Below are 27772 nucleotides of genomic sequence, written 5' to 3' on the forward strand. Positions count from 1 at the left end.
GTATGAATGTCCCAAACATTCATGTGGGCAACAGATAAAAATTATTACAATTTGTATGTCTCTTGTCTTTCACAATGGGGCAAATCATTAGAAATTTTTAAATAAGCAAGAAAAGTGTGTCTGAGTTCCATGAAAACATGGGCATGGTGTTGAATTAAGTAAGATAGTATATGATCTCAGACAGGAAACAGAAGTCACAGTGGGGCTGGAGAAGAGGGGTCAGCAGTTAAGCACTTGATGAAAAGTCATGCAGACTGGAGTTTGGATCCCAGCACCCACACAACACATCTGCCATCCTGCAAGCACTCATAACTTCAGCTCTAAGGCATCTGGCTCTCTTCTAGCCTCTCCACATATTTACACACAGCTTCCATATGTGCATACACTCATGCAGACTTATACATGCACACATAAATAGATGATTGACAGACAGACAGACAGACAGATGAGTCTGTTTAAAGACTGCCTTAGCTGTTTGAGGGTGTAAGAAAATTGATTTAGTATACTCCAGTCCTTTTCAAGGCCATTGTAAAAGTCCAGGTAATCATACTGGTTTTCTTTTGTGGTTGTTGGAAGGTAGATTTTAAAGATTAAAGTTTCTTTACTATTTTCCCACACTTGTAACAATAGGTATCTTTATTCTTTGGTTTTGATACCTTTAAACTAATTTACGTATTACTATAATTTTAATAAGGCAAGTATTTTCGTTATACCCAAAAGGTGAAAGGATTAGTCTTTCATTCCAGAAATGACTATTACAGATCTAGCACAAAAGCTTAAAACAGTTGGTTTTTATGTAATTAGCATCAGTTAGACTAATTGTAGTGATAACTTATAGAAAGTTCATTCAGTCCATTCTCAGAAAACTTTCCTCTGACATCTCCTGATCTTGCTTTGAAGAACCTGATGATTTGGAAACAGAAGTTCTGCAAGAGCCAAGTAGCACAGACACAGATGGGAGTTTGCCATGTGTTGTTAATGATGTGTGGATTGGTGAAGAAGAAGCTAAGGAAACTGAGTATGTTGCCTTTTTTCTTTTTCAAAGCCAAGTTCCTTTAGTAAACTCTTAAATAAGAAATGCTGCAATGAACTAATATTATAGTTTAATAGTTTCATATTGTAATACCTCATAAAGTAATTTGTTTTCTTAATAGATTTTTAACATGGGTCAGAAATCAAAAACTAATGAACAGTAAATGTCTTACAAGTCTATATTTCCATCCAACTAATTTCTGATCTTTCTCTGATGACAATTTTTATTATATATAAACAAAACACATAGTCTTCCTCCCATTTCAAATATAGTTGCTTATATATACAATGCTTTCCACCTTTTCAGTTTTTTAAATTTTGTGTGTCTTTACAAGTGTCTGCTCACATGTATGTGTGCACAAGTACTATATGGAGGCAGGAAGGCACATTGGCTCCCTTGGAGCAGGACCTGTAGTGTTTATGAGCTTACCTGTGTGTGCTAGGATCCAAACTCTGGTCCTCATGAAAGAGCAACAAGTGCCTTTAACCACTGAGCCCCCTCTCCATGCTCACTTTGTTTTTATAAAAGTCAGTAATAGTCTGGGGGCCAGGAAGGATGGCTCAGAAGATCTGGGTTTGGTTCCCAGCATATACATGCCAGCTCATAGACCCCTGTAACTCTACTTTTAGGAAATCTTATACCCTCTTCTGCCCTTCAAGGACTCTTATGCACATGTGATGCACACACATACACTCAGGCACATACACATACACGGAGATATATAGAAAATATATACTTTTTAAAAAAATTTTATAGTCTGGGAAGTTTTCTCACATTAATACATGAAAGTTCTCTATATTATATGGATATAAAACAACTCAGTAACTTACTACTTGATGAATTATTTATTAATACTATAATAGTATTAGTGAGTAATAGTGAGTAATAGTTTATGTAAAGTGCTTTTGCAAAAGTAGGTGTGTACATTTTTTAAACAAATGGGTGTAATTTTTAGATGAATTGTGTTTTAATGTAGTCATTCTTTAGTGATTTGACCAATATAAGCTTTCAGAATGAATGGATGATTATTAACTAATGATTAATAATTGGTGAGAGTTTCACTTTGCTCAAAGTAGAAAATGTGCTTACAAGAGAAACTTTTATTTGAAAATTAGAAAAATACTTGGACAAGGGAGTTCAGGATACAGTAGATATAGGTTTCATATCTTCTTTATATAAGGGGTTTTATTTTTAATACACTATGTGGTATTTGTTTATTTTGTTGGTTTACCTGTCTGTGGCAGGTTGGAAGATAAGGTTGCCATGCAGCAGAGTGAAGTTTATGAGGCTAGAATTCCAGAGAATGTGAACCAATCTTATGAGGATTATATAGGTAAGCTCTACTATATTAGTCTAATTCTTTCTGAAACACTTAACACCAACCTGTCTAATTTGGGCACCATATTTAAGAGCACTTTTGCTTGTTTGTTTTGTTTGTTTGTTTGTTTGTTTGTTTGTTTGTTTCGAGACCGTGTTTCTCTGTGTAACAGCTCTGCTGTCCTGGAACTCACTCTGTAGACTAGGCTAGCTTCGAACTCACAGAGATCCACCTGCCTCTGCCTCCCAAGTGCTGTGATTAAAGGTGTGCGCCACTACCACCTGGCAAGAGCATTTCTTATGGTCATCATAATTCTATTTTAAAAATAGGCCTAGAGAACAGGAACCTGTACTAGCCAGCCCGGTGTTGTGGTAACATAAGCAGTTAACCTTTTGGTAAATTATATTCTTAAAAATGAAAAAAAAGTTCTGTTAAAACAAAACCAGTATACTAAAGGCACCAAATAAACTAGTTTCTTTCTAAAATACCATTGGTTGAAATATAAGATAATATAAACATTTTTTCTACTCTATAGAAACAAACTAAAAAATTGATTTTCTATTTTAAACTTCCAATATAATGAAAATATATATTAAATTAAATCATTAAAATCAAACAGTATATCTGTTTTAAGGTTATTTATAAGGTAGTATACAGTATACTTATAGGTATACTTTGATTTTATTTTCCTGGTGTGAGTTTTTTTTGATGGAATCATTTTTTAATTAAAAATATTGTATATGTCTGAGTGTTTTGCCTGAATAGAAGTAATATTTGTTCCATGTGTAGTCTTGGCACCCAGAAACCAGAAGAGCATGGCAGATTCCCTGGAACTGTAGTTACAGATGGTTATGAACTGCTGTGTGTGCCCTGGGAGCTAAACCCAGGTCCCCTGCAAGTACAGCAAGTGCTTTTAAGGCTAAGCAGCATCTACAGCCCCTTGGATAGGATTTGTATTAACTATTGTATGATATTTGTCGATCTTTAAGTGCTACTGTGTAGACTGATGGTAGAACCTCCTTTTGCCCCACAGAATCTGCAGTGGGTGATTCTCAGCAGTCTGGATTTGATGTGGGGAAATCAGTACAACCAGAACCATTCTTCCAGAAAGTGCTTCATTCTGAGCACTTGAACTTAGTTCAGTCAACTCACTGTCCACCAGAAGAATCAGTTTTACTCCGAACCCGCTCTGATTCACCACCAAAAACTAAAACCAAGAATTCCTTACTGATTGGGCTTTCAACTGGTCTATTTGATGCCAACAACCCAAAGGTAAATGTGGTCTCAGATATGGATAGTGCTGTCTCTCCACTGATAACATTGCTTGATTGCCAGTGTTTGGTTTTAATTGATTCAGAACCCAAACAAGTGTAAACACACACAAACAAAAGCCCCTATTTTATTGGCTAAGGTTCTTTTTAGTGGTACTAAAAAGTGAGCAATAGTTGCTCTCCAATAAAAATTCTACTTGGGGAATAAGACAGTTTAGTTTGTAGCAGTCATTCAGAGTGTTGGTCTGAGGAATTGTTTTCCCAGCTACCCATTCAATGTAACCACATCCAGGCCCCACATCAACATGCAAATACCTCAAGTGAAAGGATGTGGCTGGTTTCTGCAACCTCAGTGCCCCTTAATTCTGTTGAGGGGGGCAGGGCAGGTAAGTCCTTTCCTAATAGTTCCTTGGACTCCTACATACCACTGTGGCCCTGTGGTTTTCACTCCTTTATGGGTAGCTTTATTCTACAAGTAGGACTGTGGTGCAGAATGGAGACAGCTTCCTTCTGGATTCTCTTAGCTCCTCTGTCTGCTTCCCTGCCACGCTGTCCCCTGGCTTAGCAAATTCATTTAACTTCTTATATGTAATTTTATGTAATTTTTGTGTATGTATACATACCAAAATGTCTTGTATATTGTTTGTGTAGCTATTTTTATTGTATACATTGAAGTATTACTGTTTTGATATTAGTAAAAAGTAAGTCATTGTATTTCCCTCAGTATCTTGAATGACCAAATACTACATTAAGTTGCCATATCATTTTTACTATAGCTTTTTTTTTCAACTTTTTAAAATTTGAATTAGAAACAGGATTGTTTTACATGATAATCCCAGTTCCCTTCTCCCTCCGTCCTCCCCTACTCCCCCCAACACAACTAAAACCCTACCTATCACACATCCTTTGTGCTCCCCCTGAATGGTGTGGCCTTCCATAGGGTGTGATCAGAGTCTATTGTATCCTCTGGGATAGGGCCTAGGCCCACCCCCGTGTGTCTTGGCTCAAGGAATATTTCTCTATATGGAATGGGCTCCCAAAGTCCACACCTATGCTAGGGATAAAGTACTGAACTACTACAGGAGGTCCCGTAGATGTCCAAGGCTTCCTCACAGAAACCTGTGTTCCTGGGGTCTGGATCAGTCCCATGCTGGTATTCCAGCTATCAGTCTGGGGAGCAACAGTTCCCCGATGTTCAGATCAGCTGTTTCTGTGGGTTTCACCAGCCTGGTCTGGACCCCTTTGCTTTTCACTCGTCCTTCTCTATGACTGGATTCCACTTCAGTTCAGTGATTAGTTGTGGGTGTCTGCTTCTACTTTCACCAGCTGCTGGATGAAGGCTATAGGATGGCATATAAGTTAGTCATCAATCACATTATCAGGGGAGGGCATTTAAGGTAGCCTCTCCTCTGTTACTTAGATTGTTAGTTTGTGTCTTCTTTGTAGCTCTCCAGACCTTTCCCTAGTGCCTGATTTCTCTGTAAACCTAAAATGTCTCCCTCTATTATGGTATCTCCATTCATGTTAACTTCTATTCTTCCCTTAACTCAACCATTCTGCTCACTCATATCCTCCGCACCCCTCCACTTCTCCCCTTCTCATTCTCCTAGCTCCCTCCCGCTTCCATTGCTTACTCTAATTAGCAGACATTAGAAGATATAAACTACCAAAACAGATTTACAGTCTTAAGTGTTGAATACAGAGCATTATTGGACAGACATCACTATCATATTATGTAGGTACTTTCTTTTTATATTTGTGCACGTGTGCATATAGAAGCCAGTAGTCAGACTCAGGTGTTGTTCTTCAGGCTTTGATTTTTGTGACAGCATCCCTCATTGGTCTGGAGCTGACCAATTCATCCTCCTGTCTCTGCCACCTAGCACTGGGATTACAAGCACATATCACCATGCCAAGCTTATTACATGGGTGCTGGAATCAAACTCATGTCCTCATGTTTGCATGGCAAGCACTTTACCAGCTAAACCATTTCCCCAGCTCCCTATGTGCTTTCTATATAGCTGTCATTAGCCTGAGCTTTTGAACTTACTGGTATCACAATGAATGGTGCTTTTGAATATTGGTTTCCTCTTAAAACCTTAGTTGAGCTTGAAGACTCCTATTGAAGTACTGACTCTGGAAGATTTTAGCCATCGTGCAGATCTCACTTAGATTTCTGTTTAGAGAAGAGACAAGAAAGAAAACAGAAGAAGCATAGCAATTCATGGCTATTAAAGACAAGAACAAAAGTTTTCACACCTATTCTGAGGTCAGGAAAGTCATCACTGGGCCAGTGTAGTAAACAGTCAGATTCATAATGGTAGTCAAAAGTTCACAACTGAACCAAGAATATAAAAATTATCAGTAATCCATTAAACTAAAATGGTGTGATCTAATGTCTTACAAAGATGTTTGCTGCTGAATTGGGTCTTTTTTTTTAATTAAGTTAAATTACTTGTGTCCTTTTTCTAATAAAGTCTTCTCTAACCTACTCCCCTTCTCCGGGGCTTGGCTCCAATGGCTTTTTAGCTCTGGCCCAAGTCATATAGTCATTCCTCTATAGTGGATCATTTCTTCAATGTTCTAAGAAATCTCATTATAAAATGCAAGCCTGACTTGACTACATGCTCTTTTTACCTACCACCTGTTTCTCTGCTATTTCTCATGCATAAACATCTTAAATATCTTAAAATCTACACATGCATACACTTCCAAGTACATTCTGTATGGCTTTCGACCATTCTTCCGCTAAACTGCTCTTGTCAAGATCAGCAGTTGGTTGTGTATTGGCATTTCCTGAACCCATTCTCTCCTTTCCTCATGCTGCTGCTTTTCAGTAGAGTTGTTACTGCACTGTACTTGATATCAAGCTCTGAACTGTTGATGACTCTGCAGTCTCCTTTGGTAGCATCTCATATGCTACAACTCTCTTTCTCTCTCTCTCTCTCTCTAAAAGTGTATTCTTCAATGGTCAAGTGAAATGTCCTATGTCAATAAAATCAAATAAGTTGATAGTGTTGTTCAAGGCTCCTATATCTTTGCTGATTTTTTTTGTATACTTGAGCTGTCATTTGCTAAATGAAGGTTGGAATTTTTACCTATACTTGTACAATTTCTCCTCTCAATTGTGTCAAAGTTTTTATTCTATGCATTGTAGAGTTCTGCTGTTGTGCAAATAAAAATGTAGTATTGTTTTGTCTTCTGGATGAACTGTTATGCTGTTATGACATCATTTGATAGTGATATGTAAGACTTCAAAGCTTTGCCAATTTCCTTTGTGCTTATTTATTAAGTACTCAGAAAGAATGGCAATTGTCATTCAATTGCATTTAAATTCAGAACTCTTATGGCTTCTTGAACCTCTTCCTTTTTCAGTAGGAAGTGAATCTTGTTATCTCTAGTCATCACCTGATCTGAAGTCTCTGTTGTCTGGTTTTGATACAGTCATTCCCTCTTTCTTGTGTTTAGCCTGTATACTGCATATAAATGCTTACATCCTTTCATTTTATATTTGCTTTCATTTATATATTTATATATTACTTTCATTTCACAGTTAATAGCAAGAGTGCAGTTTTTAAAAGAACCTCCATGTGTGTGCATGCATATTTGTGTGAATACACATGTGGAGGCCTAAGGACCACCCAAACGTGTTGGTTGTCATTTTCCATCTTGAAACAAGTGTCTTGTTGACTGCTTCAGTAATTGGGCTGACTGACCTGAAAGTTTCCAGAAGTCTCCTATTCCCTCCCTCAGGAAGCTATAGATGTATACAACCATAGTGGGTTAACATGGGTTCTGGAATCCAAACTCAGATTTTTCACACTTGGATACCAACCACTTGACCAACCAGCCATCTTCCCTGCAAAAGTCTTACTTTGTTACAAAACTCTTAACATAAGCTTCAATATGATGTCATCAGTGTGGTTGGATTTGCACCTGCTATTTTGCTATTTTTCTACTTCACTACTTCTTTTGTTCAAACAAAAACAAAACACCAAGCCTTTTACTATTTCTCCTTTATTTTGGGCTCAGTATTTTTAGCATTTCATCTTTTCTCTGTTCTAGTAGCTTCTGAATATACTTCTTTTAAAATATTTAATAATCATTCGCTTTCAAAATAAATTTTTTAGTTTATTATTAAATTCTCTTCCAGTAATATTGTACAACTTGGTGTGTAATTAAGAACCTCACAATGCTGCTGCTGCTTCCATCTTCCTGCCTGCCTCTGTATACTGCTGCCATACTGCTCTTCTACTTTGACAGTCAGCATTGACTTTTCTTGTCCAGGCTGTTGGTAACTCTTTTTCTGGTTTGTGTCTATGAAACTTTTTTGTTTCACTCTCATTTTTAAAGAGTGAATCTGCTAAATAGAGGATTATTGCCTTCTGGGTTGCACTTGTTTCTGACAAGTTTGGCAAGGGATAATCCTCATTCCCTTGTATTTAGTGATCCTTTTAGTATTTGACTATAAACTGATTTACAGTAGGGGTGTGTGTGTCCTTCTTGGAGTTTTTTGATGTTATAATTTTCAGGAAGTCTGGAAACGTTTAGCTATTATTTTTGTGTCTTTTCTACTGTCCTTCTTGAGTCTAGTTACATACATATTAGACCCCTTGATACAATGTCACAGGTTACTGAAACTTTGTTCATTTTGGTTTTCCATGGGATAGATTTTGTCATGTGTTCAGGTTTTCCTATCTTCCTTTCTATAGTAATAAACTCTTAACCTCATTTAGTTAAAAAAAATGTTTAAGTATGTTTTAGCATACAAAGTTGATGTTTTCACCTACTGGTTTTTCTACTAGTTTAGGGTCATATCATATTGTTCCTCAAATGTTCTGTAATTATTTAAAGCTGGAAATCATAAATATCACATGCCAAGTATCCAGAGTCTGTTGTTGTCCTTACAAATGTGTTGGCCTTTTTCGAACAGTCCAATTATCTCTCAACCCATTTTACATTTTTTAAACAGTTTCAGCTTTGTTAGAACAGATAATAAAGCTCTTCGCCATAAAGCTAGTTCAGCTTGTTACCTGTGACCTTCTGTGGCTTCCATGGCATTCCCAGATTCTCATTGAGGAATCTTCCTACCTGGTCAAAGTTCAAAGGTCTTCTCCACCTTCATTAGCCTTGAGTACCCTTCAGCCTTCTTGTCTAGTCTTCCTCAGTCCTTTTCCTTCCAAAACCCTTTGCCTCAGTTCAAACCAGGACCATTTTTAATGTTAGGTATCATATCAAGTGGAGAGTTTCACTCTACATGTACAGTCTAGTGCTCATCCTTGACTTAAGACCGCACAGGGTTTGCATCCTTTTTCCCTAGTGGAACTCTGTCCAATCTTCATTTCATTAGTCTAGGAAGGCCACACAGACTCCAAATATGTCCTTTCAGACAGAAGGCCGGTTTAATGGCTGGATGCATCCCATTGTTTCTCTCCTCTGCAATCACTATCTTGGTTGCATGTTGTTTAGTGTCTAAATTGTTTTCTATATTTTATCCTATTTTCTAGTTGTCTTTCTATAGGAGGCTAAGTCTAGCCCTTGATATTCTATCATAGCAAGGACAGGAGTTCTCAGGAGATAAATGTTCCAGTTTGTCAAGGCCATATTGTGAGACGTCTGCTGGCCCATGATCCACAAATTCCTTCTGACCCTAAATATCATTTAAATGGTGGCACAATTTATTCCTCACCTCCTTGTGCTGTCACTCAAGTATTTGTCAACCCACTAACCACACCATCAGTTGGTTTTTAACTAGTCTTCCCCACTCCACTTCATTCCAAAACCCTTTGCCCCAGTTAAAACCAGAACTGTTTTTAATGTGGTTCATCAACCACAACAGTGCTCTGCTTAAGATTTGAGGTTTTCTCCTGCTATTAAATTGCATTCCCTCTTCACCATGGTTTGTAAGATTTGACAAGACATTAGCCACCTCTCTGGCTCACCTCACAGTTGCTCTCATCCTCTTTCCCCTTGATAGTCAAGTCCCTCCTATGTTAGAGACTTTGTACTTTCTATTAACCTTAGCCCATGTTGAGCTGCTCTTTGTTCTTTTCAATTCTACCTCATTTTTTACTTTCAAGTATCATTTCTCAAATGTTATTTTTACAAGCCTTAAATGCAGTAATTTCCATCCAAAGTTACCTTTTTATTTGTAATTCATCTTTTTTTTATTACTTGTCTTCTACTAGAATATTATCCTCCTTCAGGTTAAGAATCTTATTTATAAATTTTACACACACCAACACATATACACATTCATATTTATAGCCCATGGCTTAGAATATAATGAATGATAAATATATACTTAATATGTAAATAGTCAGTAGATGAATAGCAGACATATGGTCCTCCCTGCCCTAGTGGACTGAAACCATAAGTCAAGATAAATAATCCCTCCCTATAAAAAATATGAACCAGTGACATGATTCAGTGGGTATAAGTCGTTACCACCAAACTGTACAACCAGAGTATAATCCCCAGGACCCACAGGGTAGAAAGAAAAAAATAAGCTCCTACAAGTTATCTTCTTACTTCTAGTTGTGTACCATGGCGTACACATGTACCTCTCCACACACAAAGATACAATAAAAAATCTAAACATATACATAATGTGCACAGAATTAAAATACTAGGGAATCAGACTGCTGACTTTTTGGTTTTTTGAGACAGGGTTTCTCTGTGCAGCTTTAGAGCCTATCCTGACACTCGCTCTGGAGACCAGGCTGGCCTCGAACTCACAAAGATCCGCCTGCCTCTGCCTCCGAGTGCTGGGATTAAAGGCATGCGACACCAATGCCCGGCCCCTAGCTAAAGACTTTTAGTTGTATAATTTAAGTGTCTTATTTTCTCACAAGTAAGGTAGGGATAATAGTGTTTTCTTGGCCATAGAATTACCAAAAGAGTGAAATCATGTAAGTGAAGCTCTTAGGTTCTGCTTGGTACTAGCTATGGACTCAGTAAATGCCCTCACCAAGGGAGATGAGTATTACAGGAACTCTTAGCAGTTGCAGGAGTCGCTAAGGCAGCTTTGTTTATTTCAGTGACCTCAATGTGCATCCTTATAGGTAATAATATACATTTTTCAAAGCTCTATGAAGACTTTTGACATTCTACTGTAAAGAAGGAGTAAATGTTTGAGGAAGCAGTTTGTGTTTAACTTGATTTAAACATTACACAGGATGGACAGTCAAAACATTATATGATGTCCTGCTAATTTGTACAATTTTTATGTTTTTCTGTATCAGTAAAATTAATTTAAGAAAATAAAACTAGTTACTAATAATCTGAAAAAATAAGTACATTCTTGATTGTGCTTCATCTTTGAATATCCAATACATATAAATGGTTAGTTTCTGAAAGGCACTATTATGAAACTGTAAGAATATTTATACTGAAAATATTCACATCTAGGAATTTATTCACCTGTATAGTTACTTAATGCAAAATGTGTTAGTACAAAAAGATTTGTCTTCAGCTCATGCTCGTGTTCCCTTGAGGCCTCGCCTTGCCTTGTGAACAATTCTCCAGAAAACTTTATGTATTTAGCTTGAGAATGTTGTTGCAAATGTTGTCTGCCACATCTGTGTCTTTCAGGTTCCTAAACTGAGTTAATTAGCATCAATTCAGTCAATGCGTATCAAGCTGTAGTGTATGCTAGGTGCTCTGTTTCTAGTAATGATACAGTGTTTGTAAACTGAGTTAAGTACATCATTTAGCATCAGTGCAGTCGATGCATATAAGCTGTAGTGTATGCTAAGTGCTGTGTTTATAGTCATGATACACTGTGTGTAGCTGAGAGGGGGAGTAAATAAGTGAAAAACATTTGTGATAATTCCTATAATGGAGAGAGACAATGATAGTGTGCCAGTAAAGAAGAAAAGCTCAAGTTTGCATCAGGGTTAAGAAAGGCATGGGGCAGCACAGTGTGTTTGAGGTACTGGGGCCTGGGAAGGAGGTGAGGCTGGAGCAAAGACTTGCCAGTTAAGAACACTAGCTGTTCTTCCTAGTTTGATTCCCGGAACCCAAGTGGTGGCTTACTGTCTGTAACTGCAGTCCCAGTGCTCTCTTCTGGCCTTTGCAGGTACTGTACACATGTGGTACATAGACAGACATGCAGACACACACTCATACACATAAAAAAAAAGAAAGAAAGAAAAAAGAAAACCTTTGCTAAAATCTCAAAGTGTCAAAGTGTGAAGAAAGTAGGATACCAGTCATTCTTGTTCCTAATCGACAGTTTTCAAATAAGGAACACACTTTCTGAAGAGATCAAAGTATTTGTTGGCTCAGATTATCCCTGTCTCCTGTGCTCAGCCACACAGCTTCCTTAGACATATCTTCAGAATCCTAAGTCTCAGGAAATAATACTAAGGCATTCATTTAATGTACTTTAAATAGGTCCTTTTGCAAAAACTAAATATAGTATTAGTTCACTGAATTGTACAGTTATGCACCCACACAGATGGTAATTAGTGGTTTAGTTGGTCGTTGTAGAACAGGCAATGAGGATAATGCTTTCATGGCCACTGTCCATCAGTGGAGATTTAAGTGATGGCCTGAAACGAGCGTGAGTCAGAAAGTCTGTTCTTCCTTCTACACTACTTACTTATACAATGCTTCAGGCAAGTTGAAGATTATACCCACATACATAAATTGTATTTAAGACTATGCATTATACATTAGCAGGCCATTAGCGACTGTTACAATAGTCATTAACGTTAATTAAGTAAAAGATTTATATATGTTGTAGTCAAAGTGAAATGAGATTTATAAACCATGCCATATTTCTGAGGCTAGAAAATATGAGTTGTTTAGGGGAAAGCCTTTCTTGGAACCCTCTGGAAAGGATTTCTCTTCTGGAGGTTTCTTTGTGCAGGGCCTCACTTTCTACCCAGGCTGGCCTCAAGCTTTCTACTTCTCTGTCTATGCCTGCCAAGTATGAGTGTATACCACCACACCCAGAGCTGGCTCCTTTAGATTTGGTAATAAGTGTTAGCTTCAAGTCTGTCTCCTCCGAAAACAGAGAAGCAGAGTTCCTTAGGTAATTAAATGCAATGGTTTGTTTTAAAAAAAAAAAATGGGTATAACAGTAACTGGAGAGTCTCAACAGTAAATTTCAAAAAGTCTAAATAAAATAAAGTGTGCTTTTCCCATGATCTTGCTTTTGTAAGTTACAGAATCTGGATTACTAGAGCAACAAGACCCCTTGCCTTTCCAACAGTCCCATTTTGCAGCGTGGCTCACAACAGTGGTTTCTGTGTGGTCCTGCAAGGGCATATGTATATGGTTGGTTCACAGAATGTCTATGTAACTTAGATAGCATGTGAGGAAATGACAAGGTTAATAACTATGACAGAAATTGACTAATTTCACCAAGACTCTAGTCTTGACAAGTCACTAGTCACTTTGTTGAAGGTGGAGCAATTTCTAGTCAGACTTCTTTATAGAAGGGATTGTCATTTGCCAGTGATTGTCCCTGACACAAGCATGATATGGATGGAATATCTGAGATACAGAGTCCTGCACACTACTGCTTTAGTATATCTGAACAGAGTTCAGGAAGATATACCTTTGTCATGTACAGTTGACCTGGCCATTTCCCTGTGTGTTTAATCACTTTATTGCTTTATTAGAAATAGTGGCAATGCTTTCAAAGAACATTGGTCATGATTCTCAATGCCTTTGTGATGGACTGCTATTATGAATACTTTGTCAAATAAAAGTGTAAACACTAAACAAGACACTATAGCATTAGTGAGTAGCATCGAGTTAAGCTGTAAAAAGAGACTGCTAGTGCAGTTTTCTTCTTTACTCTCTGACAGAATGAAGCACCAAATTGCTATCCTTCCCATGCCTACTGTGTGAGGGGGAAAAAGACCATATATTTTGGAGTAATACAGAGTATCCTTTATTTTCTGTTGTTACAAGAACATTCTAACTCACCAAAATTCAAGCAAATATAGATTTAGGATTACAAAACAGCCACTCACTGTTCCTAGTTATCACTTGAGAAGTAATTCAGCCTATTTTGATTTTTATAAAGATAACTAATAAATGTATACTACTACTTGTCCATATTGGATAGTCAACTATGCCAACCATGTGTGCAGTATCCTCAATATTGTTCCAGCAGGTTTAGCATAATAATCTCATACTCATAATCACCCAGACAATACTGTTGTTACCCCATCTCACACAAAAGCAACTTGCCCACAGTCACATAGTGGATCCCCAAAGCCATTAGATACCAATGCTATTCCCCAGAGATTTTCAGTCAGGAAAGTTCCTTTCATATTGCAGCAATGCCAACAAGTATTGGTAAAAAAGAAAACCTAAACTTTGTATTTGTTTCCTTTGACTGCAAGGAAAATTATTGATATATTTCCTCCAATGAATTTTTCTAAAATACTAGTGTTTTCAGGGTTAATTCATTCCCTGAGAACTAAAGGGATGCACTAGGCAAATTCATCTTAACTCCTCTTGAAATTTGCAGCTTTAAGATGGCATATGAAAAAAAGAAGGGGGGGGGGAGATGCCTAAGAGTTGGTCAGCACCAGTTCTGTTTCTGTATACACAGCCAGCTAGGGAGTCTGACTGATTCTATCACAGTGACCAGTCCTTGAGTCAGCCTTGGAGTGTTTAACATGAGCATCATCCCTTTGAGCTCTGGTTTCAGGACACTGAAAGTTAGACCCGTTTTTTCCCCTGACTCCATGCCAATCCTTTCTTAAGTAATAGATGTAATCTGGCTTTTTGAATAAAGTGGGCAGTTATTTGTAAAAGCTGTTTTGAGGGAGCAGTGTTGAAGTATTTATGGTAGTAATCAGACACTGAACAAAAAGTGCCCATAATAAACTACTTCATAATATAGCTAGAGGATTACTGATTCATAGTATATATTCAAACTTGTAAAGATTAAAAGAATTCTTTGATGTAGATTTTGATGTGGTGTTACTAATAGGACTAGCACCTAATTCATTCACTGTTGTATGTGGTTCTTTATTTTGAGGTGGGGATGGGGGGTGGGAGGAATTAATTGACCCTAAAAAGTAAGGAAATACTGTTTTGAAATGTAAAGTTCCCTAAAGCATTGCTTGTTTGAATCTGTGATAGTGCCAGATACTCTCTGGTATGAAGAGTTGAAGGAAACCTGAAGTAAGCTCTCAAGCAAAGCTATGGATTACCTGGTATTTTTAGGATTTCTTTCAGTTGGTGCTAAGACAATAAAATATACTTTAAGCAATCTGGAAAAAAAAAAAAACAGGAGAGCCAAAACAGATAAATGATGGGATCTAGAGCTATACCTCAAGGGTGTGATCTGGGCATAATATGCTCATGGCCTTAGCACCAAACTAATGAGAACAGAGATGTTTTGATATAATGATTTCGCTGTGGATAAAGATGAAGATCCATTTAAATCATAAAGTCAGGCTGCAATAGCAGCACATAACCATAATTCCATATCCTGCAGAAGGCAAGGCAAGAATATTGTATGTTCAAACCCAGCCCAGACAGCATTCAAACAGATCCATAAAGTCTGAGAAGGAGGCCTACCAATAATGCTGTGAATACAAAGGTTTGTCCTACAAATACACTAGGAAATGAGTATTTTCCTTGAGGAGAGTTAAGGTGTCAAATCACATGGCCCCTTGAAATACTGTCCTGATGGAATTATTCCATGATAGGCTATAAAAGTTATATTAATATGCACAGTGGCACACACCTGTAACTGTAGAACTCTGCAGGCAAGAGGAATATATACTGGGCTAAGTATTGGAGGGGGAAAAGTTATTTTAACTATCAAAAGGGATAAACTAAAATTGAGATTGTATTTCTTTGGATGAGCTTAAGTTTTCTCAGCCTAAATATATGATACTCTTAAGTATAAGTATGTAATTAATTTATCCTGTTCATTTTTGTTGATTAGCAGTCAACCTGAATATATTATTATAAGATGCCTGCTTTACCTCTGCTGGTTAATTATATATGTGGTCCGAATCTTAATAAGTGAAAAGCAGCATGTGGATGCACTGCAGGCTCAGCACTGGTGGCACTGGTGGCACTGGAACTCAAAGAGAGAGGCCTCAGCCACACCGCTGCCGTCATTAAGTGCTTTAGCAAGCAGGATTTTGTTTTTTTACCATTTGTGCCAGTTTCACCAGTTTGTAGCTAATAATCATCCCCCCTAATTGCTGTAATATATAAACTATGTTCAAATAATAGGAATTTATTCTTTATTATTTTGAAAAAGATGCACTAATAAGATTGGCCAAATATGCAAATCTCCATTAATGTTAAGCACTGCATTTTTTTCAGAGCCTTCCCTCTCACACTGAGTTTATATGTATATATGTGTGTGTGTGTGTGTGTGTGTATATATATATATATATATATATAATATATATATATTAGAAACAAGCTTCTTTTACATGTCAATCCCAGTTCCCTCTCCCTCTCCTCTCCTCCCCTGCCTTCCCCAACACCCTATCCTAACCCCTTTCTGCTCCCTGGGGAGGGTGAGGCTTTCCATGGGGGATCTTCAAAGTCTGTCATATCATTTGGAACAGGGCCTAGACCCTCCCCCATGTGTCTAGGCTGAGAGAGTATCCCTCTATGTGGAGTGGGCTCCCAAAGTCCATTGGTATACTAGGGATAAATACTGATCCACTACCAGAGGCCCCGTAGATTGCCCAGACCTCCAAACTGACATTCTCATTCAGGGGGTCTGGAACAGTCCTATTCTGGTTTCCCAGCTATCAGTCTGGGGTCCATGAGCAACCCCTTGTTCAAGTCAGCTGTCCCTGTAGGTTTCTCCAGCCTGGTCCTGACCCCTTTGCTCATCACTCCTCCTCGTCTGCAACTGGATTCCAGAGTTCAGCTCAGTGTTTGAGCTGAGGGTGTCTGCTTCTGCTTCCATCAGCTACTGGATGAAGGCTCTAGGATGACATATAAGGTAGTCATCAATCTCATTATTGGAGAAGGGCATTTAAGGTAGCCTCTCAACCAATGCTTAGATTGTTAGTTGGGGTCACTCTGGACATTTCCCTAGTGCCAGAATTCTCTTTAAACCTATAATGGCTCCCTCTATTTTGATATCTCTTTTCTTGCTCACCTCAGTTCTTCCCCTGACTAAGTCTTCCTGCTCTCTCATGTCCTCCTCTCCCCTTTTCTTCTCCCCTTCTCTTTCTCTTAGCTCCCTTTCCCCTCCCACCATGTTCCCAATTTGCCCAGGAGATCTTATACTTTTCCCTTTCTCTGGAGGACCATGCATGTCTCTCTTAGGGTCCTCCTTGTTTCCTAGCTTCTTTAGTGGTCACACTGAGTTCTTTTCAGGGCCCAGTGCTCAGATTTCACTCTCAGGTTCCTTCAGAGACTTGTGTATACAGTTATTTGTCTCGTGACTTGTCTGTCACATTTTAATTGTTGAAAGGTTGGTGAATAGAGACACTTCCTGTTATTCCTGCTCTTGACCAACACTGATTTCAGTTTTTTAAAAGATTCAAAGCTTGTCTTTACAGCCTTCTGTTTGTATGTGAGGACCCCACTCAGACCCATTCTCAGGGGGCAAAGTCAGGTTTGTCTTTACACTGATGTAAGGTCCCTGAGGAACCCACGTAGCTAGCCAGCAGCTCCTAGGAGTGAGTGATGCACAGGTTGCCGATGGCTCATGGTAGTGCCTCACCACAGTCCACACAGTTTGCTTCGGTTTGCAGCAAGTCCGCATGGGGAGAGTTGACCCCAGGAAGGTGTATGGGTGACAAAGAACAAATGGGCACTTCATATACTGCCTAAATCCCAACAGATTTACATTTCCAGGCCATGGTGTCTCTAAAATAACAACTCCTGCTCTTTGAAAGGTGACCGGTGTGAATTTCTGTGCTAAATAAAGCCCAATTGTTTCTCAAAGTTTAGTTTTCTTTGTGGAAAAAAAATTAGCTGAATTTTTAATTTAAAATTTTTTGAGAATTTCTTACATGAGTGCTCTATCATTTGCATTCCTCTGTCTCCCCCTCCAACTCTTCCCATGTACTCCCACATCCTCCCAAATTCATGCCTTCTTCTTTAATTATTATTGGTACATACATATGCATATGTATGTGTGAATCTATTTAGTGTTGTTTATATGAGGCATATTTTAAGAAAATTAGGTCCTAACCTCCGGCAAGTCACCTTTGAATCCTTTAAATATAATATATAATTTAAATATTCTAATTAGTATTATACTATCTCTGATTTTTTTCCTTTTGCTTTTAATTCTCTTCCTCCTAATAAGCACTCTGTCAACCTCTCTGTAGATGCTGAGGACGTGTTCACTTCCAGATCTTTCCAAGCTGTTCAGAACCCTGATGGACGTTCCCACTGTAGGAGACGTTCATCAAGACAGTCTTGAAATCGATGAGCTTGAAGATGAGCACATTAAAGAAGGGCCCTCTGATTTCGAAGACACGTGAGTATAACCATTAACTAACAAACGAAAGTATCTCTGGATTGAGCTTTTGAAGGACCCAGAGAGCATAGCCTACAAGCTGGCTTTTCACCACCCTTCAAGTTCTTACAAGTTAAATATAGTCAGCCTCTTGATAATGTATGTCTGCCTCTAAATAATTGAGGCATATAAAAATTGTTTATATTTGTGTTTACTGTCTGGTTTTCCCATTGATATCCATGTAGTACAGTGATGTGACTAGAGTAAGAAATTACTAAATAATGATTGAATAATTAATTTTCACAAGATAATGACTGTTGAATAGTGCAGTCTCCATTATACTAGGATTGCAATGGGAAACTGGGAAGTATTAAATACTTTTCATTTCCTCAGGAAAATACCTGAGTGTGTGTGTGTGTGTGTGTGTGTGTGTGTGTGTGTGTGTGTGTGTGTGTGTGTATTCCTAAACATATGAATAAAATCTGCTCAGTCCATATAATGCAACTTCATTGCTTTCACAAAATTTCTTTCTTGTGATTCATATGGGTTGTAGAACTCAAGATGGAAATGTAACGATATTTCTGATAGTTAAGGAAAATGTTGGCCAAGCTTCAGATAAGAATCCTTGACCTCTTCAGTTTTAGCCTTCTAAGCCCCTCAGATTTAAGCCCCAAGTATTACGCACTTGGGGGTGACAAAACGAAAGCACCCTGTAATGAAGTGCTAGAAAAAGTACAATGTTGGAGTCCAGTGTTGTGGATGCAGAGGTAGAGCTCCATAGTAGACTCGCTCAGCAGGTGTGAGGCCCAGTTTGAGTCAGGATTGCTGCACCTGACATTGTTACTTTTCAAGTTCCTAACAAACCTCGCTTTCTTGTCAGTCCTCATAGAGACCTGTGCGTTGTTTCTAGGGGCCTAGTGGCTTGGAAGAAGTCACCTTAGTCCCCTGTTTTAGTAGGATTCCTGGTGAACACAACATTCAACACCTATGTGGTTTCAAAGTGCTAAGTAATAGTTTTCATGGAAAGTTTTCTTCAGAAAGAATGAAAATGAGCAGTTTTTAACTGAGACAGCTGTAACAATAATATTCCCAAAGTTCAATTCTATATTTACTTGTTTGCACTGAAAACTGATTTTGGTGCATATCTTTCTCTATATTTTATAATGGGAAAGCTGACTAAAAACTAAGCTCAGGTCCAGATTCAGATTACCTGACACAGATTTTAAGAGCTGACTTGGTAAAATATTGAATCTTCTCAGGTTTTTCTTACTGTGGCAGTCAGGCCAGCCTCATTTGTTTAACTCCCATACGCTTTGGCCATTGTTTACTCAAGCTAACAAGTGGGGTACCAGCAGGTCACAATTATTTAGTTACCACATTGAAGGTTATGTGATGAGCTAGACTTGTCATTAAACACCAAGTCAAAAGACTGCTTTGTTCTGATCAGGTCCTTTCCTGTAACCTCCACAGAATACAATTGCTAGTTAGTATACCAAATAAAGGTATCTCCGTACAAATGGTTATTTTCTTTCCATTAATATAAATTGTCTTCAAGGTCTTACTTGGTATTTGTATTTGGGAGTTGAGTGTGAACTTTTGGAGAGATCATCCATCATCAGCTCTGTACCTAACTTAGATTGCATTTCTAGGGGATGAAGCCCTCTGGCTGGGGACATCCCTCAGCAGGTGTCCCCACATGTCCAGACTCTGGCAGAACTCAGTCTGCAGGCATGTCCTCATGCAGGCGTGTCCTTAGGGACAGCCTTGAGTATGTTTCTCAGTAATGAAGATGTGCTTAAAGACAGAGCTCAGTCTTGTTTGCTGTTCACTAAGGCCTCGAGCCATGTCGTACTGGGATTTACAGTTTCATGTCTCTAGCATGAGTTTCATTTGGATAAAATCTAAAAATAGAATGAAACTGTTTAGTAAACTAATGTGCTACACGAGTATGATATCTTACTGTATAAATTCATTTTTTACACATTTTAAATAGAATTTTTGTGCTGACCAAAGCTTTGAAAACAAGATTCTCCTGTTAGGATTATGGTAGTTGATTTATTCTTGGGAAAATCTACTTACATATTTTAGAAATGTTTTCAAGAATATGCACAGAAGGTAAGTTTCTGGTGACTATTGTATTCACTGTATAACCATTCCATTAGCCTAACCCAAAATACAAATACCTTGACTATGTATGTGTCTTTACAAGTACAAATACATTCACATGGGAATCTCTGTATACAGTATGCAGCTAGTGTCCACAGGAAGATTGGGATGAACTGTCTAAAGTACATGTTTTTTTCAAAATTTCTTTTAAACATTTGACTATTAATTAATTTTTAGAAAGCAAATGGTAAGTATCTTTGCTTTCTTAAGTTGTCCACCTATGGCTGGGACACAGATACAGAACATTATTTCAGAGTTTAGGCAGTGACTGATGCTAATAGGTATATGGTACTCCTTGACAGATAGAGGGCCAATTTAAGCAAATCATCTTCTAGTTTATGAATTGCATAATATCCCTCATGTTCTATATTTCTCAATTATATTCACCCTCATTTCCCTAGCTAAAAACCATATAGACTTCTTCAGATTTCTTTTTATCTACAGTTAGTAAGTACTTTTAGCTGAGAGAGACTGCATATGTATGTGTTGAGTTGAAGTACCATTTCAAATTATGTTCAAGTTTAGACAACGTTCAGTTTAATTCTTTAAATTCCAGTGTGTTTGAAGAAACTGACACAGATTTACAAGAGCTTCAGGCCTCAATGGAGCAGCTGCTTAGGGAGCAACCTGGTGACGAATACAGTGAGGAAGAAGAGTTGGTCTTAAAAAGCAGCGATGTGGAGCAGACAGCAAGGGGAACAGATGTGGCAGACGAGGACGACAACCCCAGCAGTGAAAGTGCCCTGAACGAGGAATGGCACTCAGGTGCGTGCTCGTGGTTATGGGCCTGTTTCTTTCTCTGTGCTCAGACATTTCAAGTAGGAGTTCTTTTTCTGACATGGGACGTGGCCATTGCCAGCTTTAAAGCTAAAGTGTGCTTCTGTCGTGTGTTCACTGTGTGTGTTCCACACAAACGTACAAGTCTCTCATTTCTTCCTGTTGAGTTACAGCAATGACTTGTGAAGCATTTCTACTCTGGTATTTGCTCTTCATTTCTTGACTTGTTTTTTCTAGTAATATAGATAGTAACTTAGATTCAGTGTGCTTCTTGGCTCATCTGTGTTCTGCATGTCCTCTCATGATATATTCCTTATTTATCATCCTTTATGATAGGGTTGGCTACTTCAGTTCAGAACATAAAAATACACTTTTTCCATTTGTTTCCAAACCAACATGGAGTAGTGATGTTTCTGGGATCTTCCTTTGTAACGTGATTTCCTATTTATGTCTTTAAAAGAAACAGTTCTCAAAGTAAGATTCTTGGGCAAGACAGCTTTATATGGGCTTTGATGAGCAGAGGCTGTATTGATGACTGCTTTTGTTGAAGGTAGAAGAATACAAGAAGCTATAACTCACCTGTCATTGATGACAGTCTGTTAGCTCTGTTAGTATAAGAATTACTTTTAATTATAAAGTATCTTTTTTTCTTTTTAGATAATAGTGATGTTGAGATTACTAGTGAATGTAAATGTGACAGTGTCTTTAACCATTTGGAGGAACTAAGGCTTCACCTGGAGCAAGAAATGGGCTTTGAAAAGTTCTTTGAAGTTTATGAGAAAGTAAAGGTGCGTAAATTTAATTGCATCGTTTCTCCCTGTTTTCCCATATAAGCCCCCTCCCAAATTCACAGCCTCTTCTTTAACCATTGTTATTATATGCACATATAAAAGAATACACAGATGTATCACATGGCTTCCCATGATGATTTGTTCTCTGCACCTTACCTAGTGTTGGCTTTCTGTAATGATCTCATGCTATTGTAAAGGTAAGCTTCTTTGTTGAGGGGTGAGATCTACACTTAACTGTGAGTGTAACAGTAAGTTTTTAGATGTAGTTAGGAATCAAAGTAGCAATAGTGGGTTTTCTTCTAAAATCCCTGACCTCACCAGCTGCAAATAGTGGCTAGGTTTATAATACCAGGCATGACCCCCTCCCCAAACTGAACAGGCCTTGAGTCTAGTTAGACAGCTCTTGGTTACCAAGATGTAAGTGCCACTATTATACCATTAGAAGAGCTTGCTGTGCTAGTCATTGTTGTGGTTCATAGGCTATTATTGATTGCTTCTCTTCTTTAACAGCTTCATATTAACATTTTTAATTTGGCATAGGCTATTCATGAGGATGAAGATGAAAATATTGAAATTTGTTCAACAATAGTTGAGAATATTTTGGGCAATGAGCATCAGCATCTCTATGCCAAGATTCTGCATTTAGTCATGGCAGATGGAGCCTATCAAGAAGGTAAAGTTCTTCTCATGTCTTCATATTTTAAACAAATGTGAAAAAAAAAACAAGATGACACATGTCAGAAGAGGCACTCCCATCAAATGGGTGTGGATGTGATATGTACTGGAGACTCTCTGTTACTTTGAAGCAGCTATAAAATTTACTCTGTCCTGTCACAGGATTTTGTTCCCTTAGGTTCTTTAAGTCACTGTCGTTTAGTTCATAAGTAACATTTGAATGAACTTTAATGCTTTATTTCTAACATGGTTACCAAAATTAATTAAAGATTTAATTCATAGACCAAAATTGAAGTTTTTAAATGTTGATGCTTAATTTTAACAATGTAATTCTTCTTAAAGATATATTTGTATTTCCTCTTATAATTAAGATAATTTTTAAGAATACATCCAGGTACAGAATAAAAATAAGCTTTAAAAATATTTGAGAAAGCATCATATTAGATAAACAATCTCAACAAGGGATGGAATAAAAATATGATAATGTTTAGAAAGTCTCCATTCTGAAAACTGGAAAACTTCACAGTGAAGCAGGAACCCTGACTAGTAGAGTCAGAGCCCATAGGACAGAGCACACTTAGCTCTCTAGAGGACAACAATCTCTGTGGTGTGGAAACCATTCTCGGTGGCTTGTTTTCTCTTGGGTTTGTTCTTATTTGAGACAAGGTCTTGCTGTGTACTCTAGGATAACTTCAAACACCTTCTGCCTTTTCCTGGACCACTATGTCTGGGTAGCTATCATATGGTTCCTTAAAGTACAGCTTAATACTGAGCCCTTTAAACGAGGAAGGGTTTTTATCTCCCCTGGCACAACAGAATCCAGGGTCTGTAGATCTCAGTACAAGACTGAAGGGTTAAGACTGAAAATATCCTTCAGATGTGTTACTATAAAATAGGTGGTTTATTTTCTGAAATGATGAGAGATTACTTGATCATTAAGATGAAAGTCTGTAATTTAACCACTATCTGGAACTTACAGGTTCCGATTTTATTGAGATCTTGCACTCCACTCTACTTCACTGAAGTGGGAAATAGCCTGTAATTTTTACATTTGGATTTCATAGGTTATTTTTCATATCATTGTGTAAGCTAACAGCACAAGGCCAAGAATGATTCTATTTCAGTAAATCTATGGCAAGATCTAGCCAGTTCTATTCTCAATCAGACTGGTCCTTCAGGAAGCTCTCCACAAGTCTAGTTTCAATGGAGCTTTTCACAGGAGTCAGCAGCAGTATGCTTAGGCTGTAGTGTTCCTTGTCAAGTGTCTGAAAAGCTTTTCTTTTGCTTTGATCCTTCAGTGGAGAGCTGTAACAATCAATTGAGCCACAAAGTAGGATTGGCACAGCTGGTTTCTAAAGGGTGTCTGTCTTCATAGAAGCCCATTCACCTACAAGGACCAAAAGCTAGGCTGGGCCATACAGCCCTCAATAAACATGATCAGTTTGCTGTAGTATGCAATGGAAACAGGTCTGAAACCACAGAGCTCACTGTCTCAGAGCCTGGCTATAATCTCTTCAGCCTAGGGTGAAAATGTCAAGCAGTTTTAAACCCAAGTGGCTGCCTTTATGAAGAACAGAAGACAAGAAAGAACACTCTAGCAACTTTTACAAACTGCTTATTGTGTCCTATAGCATATTTTAACTTACTAATATAGCCACTGAATAAATATATGTAAAATACATTATCTGAGTAAAAGCTAACATGCTATGTTAAACATTAGACTGCTAAGTGTTAGACAGTGATTAGGTTTGAAATAATGGGAGCCCTTCTTGTATGGAGCAAATGAATCTCAAATCAAGCTGTCTTATGTATAGTTGTGTTTTAGATATTATCTAGGAGATAAATCATCTCATATACATGGTGCTTACACACTTTTATTGTCTATGGCAAAATTTGATTTAGCCCATTCAAAATGACAACAACCCAGTACGGGACATATTAAAAAGAAGATTTTCTTGAAAGACTGACTGAGAAAGTGAGGTGAAGAAATTGAGAAAAACACCCCAACATGAGCCAGTGGTGTGTGCTTCCATACACATAGACAGTGCACCTGCACACCTGCCTGCTCACATTCATATACCATACCTCAAACAAAACTAACTTTTTAAAGTGATCTTCTAATCTCATTTCTGTTTAATTCCCCTGGAAACTATCAAGTCCCTCAAACTGACCTCAACCATTTAGCCCCCCAATACGGTTAGGGTGCAGATTTGGGACATTAGTAGCTATCTCTGGTGGTAAATTAACACTGACTAGTGCATATGAAGCTGCTTTCCAGTGTCAGAGGTCAGACAGGTAGAGATTGTGGGACTTGTTTAAAACTGTTTCTAGGAGTTCCCTCACAAGGAGAATTGAATGAATGTAGTGTAGCCAGTGTTGGATTAGCAGAGACTACCAAGTCCTCCATTGAGCATCAGCAGACCAAGCATGTGATTTCTTTCAATATACCTTCCCTTCACATACATTTTTAGATAGAATGTTACATGGTGTTTATGTAATGAAATTCTATACAGCTATTCAAAGGAATGAACCAAATCTCCAGCTATGAATATGTATATGCCCACAAACCTAAGTTAAATAAGTCAGATGTGATACCATTTATATAACATCTGAAACAATCTTATTTATTTTGCATATGTTTAATAGCATGAAAAAGTATAAGCAAGAAGAATATACATTAATTTGGGTGTACTGAAAAATGTCCCTAGAAAATAAGAGAAAGCCACTAAAGTGGGAAGGTATACAGCCTATAATATACTTTTACTTAAAATCAAAATTAGTAGGGCCAAAAGCTAACTCTTTTAATACTGGGTAGGCATATGTGTGTTCATTGCTTTCCTGGTTGTCTGAAGCAATTCATAGCTGTAAAAGTGAGTAAATTATAGTAGAGAGTGGTGTGTGACATTGGAAACAATCCAAATATGTTTAAGTCCTGATGGTTGGCAGGGCTAGGATAGGTCCTAAAGGAGAAAACATCAAAGCTGGGTTTTCAGAGATGGATGGCAGTTTGTCATGATTCAGTATGCACAGTCCTGTATGGAAGGGTACAAATCACCACAGCCGGGAAAGTGAGTGAAGATTGGGAATTAACCCTGGGAATATTTAAAATATTTTCATGATCTGTAATGCAGATCATGAGAAGCATTACAGACATATTCAGCAATGAGGGAGTAGTAGAAAGTAGGGACTGTGCAGAGTATTGTGTTTGACATAATGGCTTGGATTTCCTGGGATATAAAAGAATACTGTTTGGCAGTATTAGGCAAATCAACGTACTTACTTCATTCAACCTTTTTTTTTTTTAAGAATAAATATTCTTGTGGTTTTATGTAAGAATGGTTAATTTCATTATGCCATACTCATAAAATGGAATGGCATGCAGACATTGAAGCTCACATGGAATATATACACCATTTGTTGTGTAATATTTTATTGTGAGGTTTTCACTGTATAGAAAAACTGAAAACTTTATAGTGAATCTGGCATCCTCACTACAGAGACTCTCCCATAAGCATTTATGGTCTTGCTTTTTCTTACCACTTGCACTTCTTTATTTACCTTTGTATTTGTGTCTAATGTGGAAAACATATCTCATTTCTGCATCTTGGTCTGATGTTCTTAGAGTTATTTGTGTTTCAGAAGACAATCTGAGGATTTATATTTACTTACTTGTAACATTGTAATACTAGTTGTCTTTGATTGTTTCATTTCATTCTTTGTAATACTGCCTGGATGTTATACAATAAATATTATAATAAAATTACATTTAAAACTGAACTAATAATCTCCTTTGGAGAGGAAAAAAATTTTAAAATCTTGATACTGCTTGAATTAAAATAAGTGAATTAATTCTTTTTCCTTTTTTCTACAGATAATGATGAATAACCCTCAGGACATTCTCTAATACTCAACTATATGAAAACATTCGAACTTGGCTCATAATACAAGCTTCCTGGAAAAATACAGATTATTTATGAGAAATACCAGGTTTAAGACAGGCATGCTTAATGCATGAAAAAATTGAGAAGTGTGGTTTTTTTCTTACATTTTATCTACTTTATTTTTTTATTGGATTCTATAGCTGACTCCTATAGACTCCGATAGAATGTATATGTCTTTCAATCATCCCACCAAAGCATTGACTTGGAACTAGAATTAATAGTGTTGAAATTTACCACAACTTAAGGAACTACTTTTAGCAACCATCTTTCTCTGGAAGGAGTTGCCTATGTCATGAAAGGCCCACCTTTGGGTTTCATTGAAGTTTCAGCATGACTCTTTTTCTGTCTGGGATTTTTCATTCTGGCTAGCAGTTCTGCATTAAATAATCCTTGTCAAGGGCTCTATTCAAATGTCTACATTTGGAAGATGAAATTTTTGCCTTGAAGTTTGTATTCTCAAGTCATTTTTTCAACCACTGAATCTCCTGAGCTAGCTAGTAGAAACAGGCTGTGGAAACAAACGTAAAAATCATTGAAAGATTTGATTATAAAGGAATAGCAAAGTTATATTTCCTGATACTTAAAAGTTCCTTAATTTCTTCTGTTTCTTTTTATAGACCAGAAGTAGTGTATCTAAAAATCAGGCTATAAATTTAAACCTGGACCTAGCATATAGCATAAAGTTGACCTTTTGGTTTTATCCCCTCTCATATATGTGCCTCAGTGTCACCTGAGTTAAAACGGAGAAAGGAGCCTTTCTCTTTTGGCACCCTGACAATCTGGTAACTACTATGGGAAATGGTTGCCTATTATTTTCAGTATGAGGATTTAACCAGGTCATTACAATGATGGTCACATAATTTCAGTTATGTGAAACTATATATAGAAAGTTAGAGTTTCAGAATATACCAAGTTTACATGGTTTGCTGTCTACAGTCCAAATGGTCTTAATATAATAGCAGAAATGTGTGCTTCTCAGTACCAATCAGCCTGATTGGCATAATCTGTTATCTGAAACATGGACTCTTACCTTGCAGCACTATTAGTACTGTATTGACTTTATTATGTATATTATTTCTAACATCCAAAGCTAAATAGTTGATTTTTATATTTTTATTTTATACTATTAAATTTGTATTATGTACCTGAAGTATACAATCATTTGTCTTTATTAGTAGTGTTCTCAATATTTGTGTCAGTTTTTTTGTTTGTTTGTTTGTTGAGGTTTTTTTCTATTTTTTAAATTAATTTTTACATTCCAGTGCCAATTCGCCCTCCCTCCTTTCCTCCTGCTCCCCCCCATTTCCCCCACCTTGCCTCCTATCAGCTCCTTAGAGAGGAGGGTAAGGCCTCCCCTAGGAAGTCTACTAAGTTT

General features: G+C 37.5%; 1 protein-coding gene across 1 annotated transcript in view; it reads left to right on the plus strand.

The window, feature by feature from the left end:
* Positions 1-27552, plus strand: part of Nek1 (NIMA related kinase 1) — a 115762-nt gene extending 88210 nt beyond the window's left edge. The window contains exons 27-34 of the mRNA XM_027394076.2: positions 901-1018; positions 2278-2366; positions 3385-3623; positions 17917-18068; positions 20770-20978; positions 21648-21778; positions 22322-22454; positions 26328-27552. Coding sequence (XP_027249877.1) covers positions 901-1018; positions 2278-2366; positions 3385-3623; positions 17917-18068; positions 20770-20978; positions 21648-21778; positions 22322-22454; positions 26328-26341 — 1085 coding nt within the window. The 3' untranslated portion in view covers positions 26342-27552. The remainder of the gene's footprint in view (positions 1-900; positions 1019-2277; positions 2367-3384; positions 3624-17916; positions 18069-20769; positions 20979-21647; positions 21779-22321; positions 22455-26327) is intronic.
* Positions 27553-27772: the final 220 nt, after the last annotated feature.

This window comes from Cricetulus griseus, assembly GCF_003668045.3.
Source record: "Cricetulus griseus strain 17A/GY chromosome 1 unlocalized genomic scaffold, alternate assembly CriGri-PICRH-1.0 chr1_0, whole genome shotgun sequence".
Lineage (NCBI taxonomy): Eukaryota > Metazoa > Chordata > Mammalia > Rodentia > Cricetidae > Cricetulus > Cricetulus griseus.